Here is a 7,640-nt window from a genome sequence, read left to right as displayed (position 1 = left end):
AAAATATCATCCTTACAAATAAAACTGTTTTTATTTGAATTTAGACAAATGACTGGATTTCGCTGATTTCATTGTGCTCACTGCTCAGGCTAATTGGATGACCAATCGAACTAAAGAGCTGCCGATCAGTTTCCAACTTGCGTACAGTACAAAAATTTGATTTAAATTAACCCTTTGTTCTTGAACTATAAATATTTGAAAAATGATAAACTTATTTTTTAATTTTTATTAATAATTTATTTTGATTACATTATTTTAAATTTTATTTTGATTTTATTGATGATTTGATATGTTTAAATATAATAAAAAAATATTATTATATTTAAAATTACTTATAAATTATAAATGAGTTGGTAATCTATCATTACTTTAAATATTTTTTAATGAGTATTTATATTTCTATTGGCTGGATTCAAAATTCAAATAGAGTTGTCGAGCATTTTTACCTATACTCTTTTATTTATTTAAGTGTGATTTGGATAATGAGTTAATATGAGATAAAAAGATGCAATGATGGCTTGGAAAGAGATTTTATTTTTATCTATTTTTTTTCAAATAAATTATCTACTCTATCTAATTAGTTTTGGGTTTTATTAAAATATTATTTTTTAATATTATTATTATTTTAAATTTTTTAAAAATTAAATTATTTATTATATTTTATATAAAAATTTAAATAAATTATAATAATAAGATGAGATAAAATATTTATTATATTCAAACTGGACCTTAGTAATTAAGTATTTTTTAATATTATAAATTTTTTTTACTGTTTAAGAATATAAAAAAATTATGAAAAAAAGGCATTTAGCCTTATCAAGAATCGGTTCAAATAAAGAACTTAATTTTATTATTCATCGTCCTCATATATTATATATTATATTTTTAAAATTTTTTATTTTATTTTGCAATTAATTAAATTTTTTATTTATTATAAAACAATTAAAAATATATATAATTTTATTAATAATTATTTCCTTAATTATGTAAATTTTGTTTAAAAAAATAAATAAAATAATAATTATAGAATAATAAACCTATCTCTGGTTTTCTGAACAGGTATAGGGTCGTAAAAATTCAAATCGTATTGCCATGTAGCTAACTACCTCGAGAACACCCCTACACTAAAGTTCAAACTCTGAAAAGAAACTCACTCTCTCCTTCTTCTTCTTCCCCTCTCTTCACACATACTAGCTCGCTCTCTGCAATTCCTCGTTGCTAAACACACACGACACAACTTGATGAAATGAACGATTAGAGAGTGCCATTTTTATGAAATAAAATGTCTCTCCCCCTTCTAATAGCCACATTTCTCACCTTCCTTTTCCTTTCCGGTTCTCCACTATCTTCTTCTCTTACTCCCGATGGCCTTTCCCTCCTCGCTCTCAAAGCCGCAATCGACTCCGATCCGAAGCGTGCCCTCGACTCCTGGTCCGAATCCGACCCAACCCCCTGCCATTGGCACGGCATTGTCTGCACCCGTAACCGCGTCACGGGGCTCTCCCTCCCCAACAAGGGATTCTCCGGCTACATCCCCTCAGAGCTCGGTTTACTCGACTCGCTTAAACGACTCTGTCTCGCCCACAACAACTTCTCCATGCCCATTCCTTCCCATCTCTTCAATGCCACGGGACTTCTTTCTCTCGACCTCTCTCACAACTCTCTCTCGGGCCCTATCCCTGCCCAAATTCGTGCCCTTAAAACTCTGCGTCACTTGGACCTGTCATCGAATTTACTCAATGGGTCTCTCCCTGAAAGTCTCAGCGAGCTCGAGAATCTCTCCGGAACCCTAAACTTGTCCTATAATAGATTTTCGGGCGGAGTCCCTGAGTCTTACGGACAGTTCCCGGTGATAGTAAGCTTGGATCTCCAACACAACAATCTCACCGGGAAGATTCCTCAGGTGGGATCGCTGTTGAACCAGGGGCCCACGGCTTTCGCTGGGAATCCTAGCTTATGTGGGTTTCCGTTGCAAGCTCCATGCCCCGAAGCTCAAAACCCAAATGTTTTCAGGAGCGCCGTGGACCCTCAGAACCCAGAGAGCACCAACCACAACCCTAGTTTCCCAAATGGCGGTGGAGAGAGGGGGAACGAGAAAGCAGGCTCATCAGCCATACGGATTATCTCCGGCGTTTCAGTGGTGGTGGGGGCCGTGTCGGTCTCGGTGTGGCTGTCTCGGAGGAAGTGGGGGAGGTCTAGCGAGGGTAAAACGGGGAACCAGAAAGTGGAGGAGGGTGAGGTCGTGGAGGAGGAAGGGCAAAAGGGTAAATACGTGGTGGTGGACGAGGGGGACGAGGGGTTTAGCCTGGAATTGGAGGATTTGTTGAGGGCATCGGCGTACGTGGTTGGAAAGAGCAGGAGTGGGATAGTGTACAAGGTGGTGGCAGGGAGAGGGGGACCAGGTGCGGCGGCACCCACGGTTGTGGCTGTAAGGCGGCTGAGCGAAGGTGATGCCACGTGGCGATTCAAGGAGTTTGAGTCCGAGGTGGGGGCAATCGGGAGGGTTCACCATCCCAACATCGTGAAGTTGAGAGCTTATTACTATGCAGATGATGAGAAACTGCTGGTCACCGATTACATCCGCAACGGAAGCCTGTACACCGCACTGCATGGTATGGTATCTCTTCTCCTCCATTTGTTGATAACGATGGTGCTTTTGACAGCTTTTCACTCTTTTGGATGTTTTTGAAGATGGAAACTGTTACTCCGTGTTGGTCAGGTCCAAACAGCTTTAACTGTCTTTCACCTTCTCATTAGATAGTGACTTTACTCGTATATTTGTCCGACGTTTCACGAGCTGGCCATATCAGGAAGGATTTTGTTATATATAAGTAGAGTCCTGCACTAATTTATATATTAATATTGATTTATTTATATTTAAAATTTAAATTAACACTACTTTTAATAAAATTTATTTTTTGACCAATCACATCACATTGGTGTACAGATTAGTACATAATTATACTTGCCATTGTATTTTTCCATATAGAAAAGTTATGATTAGCTGCTTGGTGATCTTTTAGGCTACACTAGGTGAAAAGAAATGGAAAAGGCAGTCCATAAAAATCTGAAATTGCTGCCACCATATCTGGAGACTTGGAGCTATGTTCATGTTTAATATGACTTCATGTTCCTTTCGTGACAAATGTACATTCTAACTTTATAACTATATCGAAGTGTCTGAAGTAGACAATTTCGCTTCTTCTTTCATTTTTAGCTTTCTAGTTTATATTTTCCCTTCTCCTTTTCTATTATGGGGATGAAAAACTTAGGCGGCACACGTTTTGGGCCTCTTTCAGGGTGTTCTTAATCCTTCATTATGTCTCCTGACTACATATGACTACATATGTCAATTTATTTCACAACTTGTACCGAGTGGCGTGGTCCTTGGAATCCACCACACTTCTCACTCTTGTAAATACAAAGTCCTTAATTATTTTCAATCGTACAGAAAATATGGACCACGAGCAACAGTTGTCTTCTTCTGTTTGGTCTTAGGTATCTGTTCTCTGTGGATTGATTATGTATTTATTGTGTACATATTTTATTATGTATTTACATCTCAGATGTCAAATGGTGCAAGGAACTTAAAGTTGCATAGCACATATGCCAGGCAATTTGTCAATTTGTGTCTTTCTTAAAAAGTTTGTCCTCTTGTGCTTATTTGACAATTACTGTCACTTTTCTTTCAAAAATTAGAACTGTGGTCGATGGCTGTTGTAAGTAGTGACCATCAGTTTTTTTAACATTTTATCGGCTTTGTCGTCTAACCAGTGTTGGTATCCTCGTTTTAAATTGTTGCAGGGGGTCCATCTAATTCTTTGCCAGCACTATCGTGGGCAGCAAGGTTGAAAATTGCTCAAGGAACGGCCAGGGGTTTAACATACATACACGAGTTCAGCCCCAGGAAATATGTTCATGGCAACATAAAATCAACGAAAATCCTTCTTGATGATGACCTCCAGCCTTACATTTCTGGTTTTGGGCTCGCTCGTCTTGTTTCAAACACTGCTAAGTTTTCCAATTCGGCATCAAAAAGGCAGAACGCGAACCAAATTGTATTTACCCCTGCGATAGATTCAAACATTTCGACTCCTCCCAACATATACGCGGCACCTGAGGTTCGAGTTTCTGGGAACAAGTTCTCTCAGAAATGTGATGTTTACTCGTTCGGTGTTGTGCTCTTGGAGATGTTGACTGGTCGGCTGCCAGATGCAGGACCAGAAAACAATGGTAAGACCCTGGAGAGTTTTGTAAGGAAAGCATTTCGTGAGGAACGCCCCCTGTCCGAGATTATAGATCCAGCACTTCTGCCCGAGGTTTATGCAAAGAAGCAAGTTGTTGCTGCATTTCATATTGCACTCAACTGCACTGAACTCGATCCAGAGGTGCGACCTAGGATGGGAATGGTGTCGGAGAGTCTGGATCGCATCAAACCGCAATGAAAACAATTAAAGAACCCCATAGTTCCTGTTCTTGCTGCTGATTCCTGATGAACGAGTTCTGCTGGATGGTTAAAACTCCTTGGTTGGCGGGCCATCTGCCTATCCGGATGTATGCTTTCTTAGTATGTTATTGTTAGCCGTGACATTGTGTTGAATTGTGTCTGGTGGAGGGTGTGAAAGTCCGTGAATTGTAAGCCCTGTGGATTCCCTGCAATGAAAGCATATCATTCCAACCGATGTAATTGATGTTCAAGGACATGTGACACTGGTCTCTGAGTTGTAGAAGTATCTTTAGTGCTTGTTAAAACGTTGTTTTACTTATATAATTACTTTCTGAAGAATGTTATACATGCGAACTTATAAATATAATTTTTTATTTTTAAAACAAATTAAACATAACAAAAAAGGTTCAAGTCTCAATCAGACCCCAAAAAGAAAATGCTTGGGCCTATCATAGGCCCAATCTCCCTCAGTACCAAAAAGGAGATCGGTGCAAATCAAATGGGCTTTTGATTTTTGCACTCTTTAGATAAAAAAAAAATGTAGACGATGTGAAAAATCCATGCACCATGGAAAAAGAATAGCATCTTCCTCTGATTTCCTGAAAACCCACCAAATTGATATGGAATTTGTACGAAAGATTCTTGGAAATGGAAGAACGTTGGATTCAAAAAGCCAGGGCATGTTTTTTGAACGTTCACATTTCATGCCTGCCTCGTAACTCTCTCTCTCTAACCACAAAAGACATTTTTTCAGGCACCATTGCTTCTCAATAAAGAAGCCCTTTTTTGTTCTTTTAAGATATAAAGCTCGAAGACGACCGATTCTCTATGCAGAAAAAAGGTGATCTTTCTAGCACCATTGCTTCAATAAAGAAGCCCTTTTTAGATCCTCCATTTATTTAGATTTTTATTTGCTTGTGGTTTAAAATAAATTTTAATTATTTGTTTGTTTATCCATATCCAAACATACTATATTTTATCTCTAAATTTTAAAAACATATCCTTAAATAAATAGTGATAAACAGTAAAAATCTGACATGAATAATATATGAATCGTATGTAAATAGTATATGAACAGTACAATCTGACATGAACAGTATGTGAATAGTTGACAATTCGGCTACCCTTATTAAATAGTGGGACCACACTTTTTTCAAATTCTAAAAATTAAAAACTATCTCATCTCATCTCACTATCAAAACACACATTTTTTTACAAATTATTTCATCTCATCTTAATTCAAAAATTTCATTACTATTCAAAATATCTCATTTAATTTCATTTAAATTATGTGGTCTCACTATTTAATAAAGGTGTCATGAAAGAGGAACAACATCTTCTACAAATTATTTTTTCACTATCTATGTTTAAAATGATAATTAATGGTTGTTTGGATAGTGAGATAAGATAAGACAGTTTTAAATGAAATTTGAATAAAATATTATTAGAATATTATTTTTATTATTACTATTTTAAAATTTAAAAAAATTGAATTGAGATTTAAAAAAACTAAATTTTTTGTTATATTTTGTAGAAAAATTTTTAAAAAATTGTAATGATAAGAGAAAAATTTCTCAACCCAAATAATCCCTAAAAAGATCTCAATCCAAATAATAAGTTAAACTTAGTATGAATAACATGCATAAAATTCAAAGCACACGAGCAGAAACCAGTTCTTTATATTATTTTTGTCAATACTATTATTTAATTTTAATTTCCTATTTTTTTTCTTTTTTCTTTCTACTTCTTTCCTCGAATCCAAGGATTGAAATAGAAACAAGACAAACCCATGGAAGAAAATGCGAGCTCACGTGGCCATGTTTCCCTCCACAAAAACAGCAGACAGCACTTTTTATTTATTTATTTATTTATAAATGAAGGGCTTTCAATGTGCAAGCATCGTGATGTATCTTTCACCCTCCACTTTTATTTAATTTGTCAATCCCTCTGGTTTACTTTCTCCCTTATCACGGGGGCAGAAACGAAGGGACCACAACATACCTTGCAAAGTCCATGCATGCCTTTAATTTGACATGACTTTAACCAAATATAGCATGAATTATAATCATCCATATTTTTGTTCCTTTGAAGTGTCATGACTTTTCTTGCTCAAAATTACTCCTTCTACATATTCAATTTTGGAAATTCATCGATGATATTGTACAGCATTTTTTTCTCTTTTTGGGATAGAGCATTATTAACGGATTATCCTTCTCATTTTTTAAAATACCTTATTAAAATCTATTTTTTCTATTTTATATATTAATTTTTACGATATATCATACATCAACTTATTTATTTTTTCTTTATATAATTTAAATATTATATTTTTTAATTTTTTTATTCATTTCAAATATTTTCAAATTTTTTGATATTTGCAATATCTCTCTATATACAATATTATATAATTATATTCTATTTTAAATTAATCTAAATTCATAAGTTAAACTAAAATATAAATTAATTAAAAAAAAAGATTATCTAATGAAAAGAAACGATTAGTTCAACTTCAAATTTTGTCTTTGGCGTCCAACAAAGAAAGAATCGTTGGAATAAGAGAGAGAGTTTGGAATGAAAATAAATGAATTTTAAAGAAATGTAGAAAATCAACAAATATTTACAATGATGAGCAGCTCTCTTCACATCTTGCAGGTTCTTGTAGCAAAATATAAAATGAAGGATAAAATACAGGATTTATTTGAGGGCACTTTTAAAAAAAATTTCTACATTTAAAAAAAAAAACATTATATTATAAAGTATGAGTATTCCAAGCTTTCATCTTTTTCAAAGAATAATCAAATTATCACTTTTTTTTTTTTTTTCTTTTTCGGTCTCGCGCGAAGGAATACAATGATTCTCTTTTTAGCAATATATTTTCAGCTGTATTCGAATCCGATCAGGGTAAACAGTCTTTATTATAATTTTATATTTATATTTTAAATAATAATATTCTTATAACTTTATTTTATAAAAATGGACTGATTTACCACTCTTGTCTTTATCGTTTTTTATTAGAGTCTGCTGTTGCCGCCAACCAAAAAAAAAAAAATTATTTTTTTATTTTTATTTTTCTTTTCATATTTTTTAATCACATTTAAATATATATTTTTTTAAAAATATATCAATACATTAAAAATTACTTATTTAATTATTAAATTAAGAAAAAAAATTAATCAACGGTCAATTTGAGCGG

The 7,640-nt window shown here is 34.1% G+C and overlaps 1 protein-coding gene across 1 annotated transcript; it reads left to right on the top strand.

Moving 5' to 3' along the window:
- Positions 1-1,088: 1,088 nt before the first annotated feature.
- Positions 1,089-4,752, top strand: LOC122279634 (receptor protein kinase-like protein ZAR1). The gene is made up of 2 exons (XM_043090385.1): positions 1,089-2,612; positions 3,805-4,752. The coding sequence occupies exons 1-2, from the start codon at positions 1,283-1,285 to the stop codon at positions 4,443-4,445; spliced, it is 1,971 nt and encodes a 656-aa protein (XP_042946319.1). The 5' UTR covers positions 1,089-1,282; the 3' UTR covers positions 4,446-4,752.
- The last annotated feature ends 2,888 nt before the right edge of the window (positions 4,753-7,640 follow it).

The sequence above is a fragment of the Carya illinoinensis genome, chromosome 10 (genome assembly GCF_018687715.1).
Source record: "Carya illinoinensis cultivar Pawnee chromosome 10, C.illinoinensisPawnee_v1, whole genome shotgun sequence".
Classification (NCBI taxonomy): domain Eukaryota; kingdom Viridiplantae; phylum Streptophyta; class Magnoliopsida; order Fagales; family Juglandaceae; genus Carya; species Carya illinoinensis.
This window is presented reverse-complemented; position numbering and strand designations above follow the sequence as displayed.

Coding starts and splice junctions, on each gene's coding strand:
- LOC122279634 (XM_043090385.1), top strand. CDS start 1,283: ATGTCTCTCCCCCTTCTAATAGCCACATTTCTCACCTTCCTTTTCCTT. Junction 2,613..3,804: donor CCTGTACACCGCACTGCATG/GTATGGTATCTC, acceptor AAATTGTTGCAG/GGGGTCCATCTAATTCTTTG.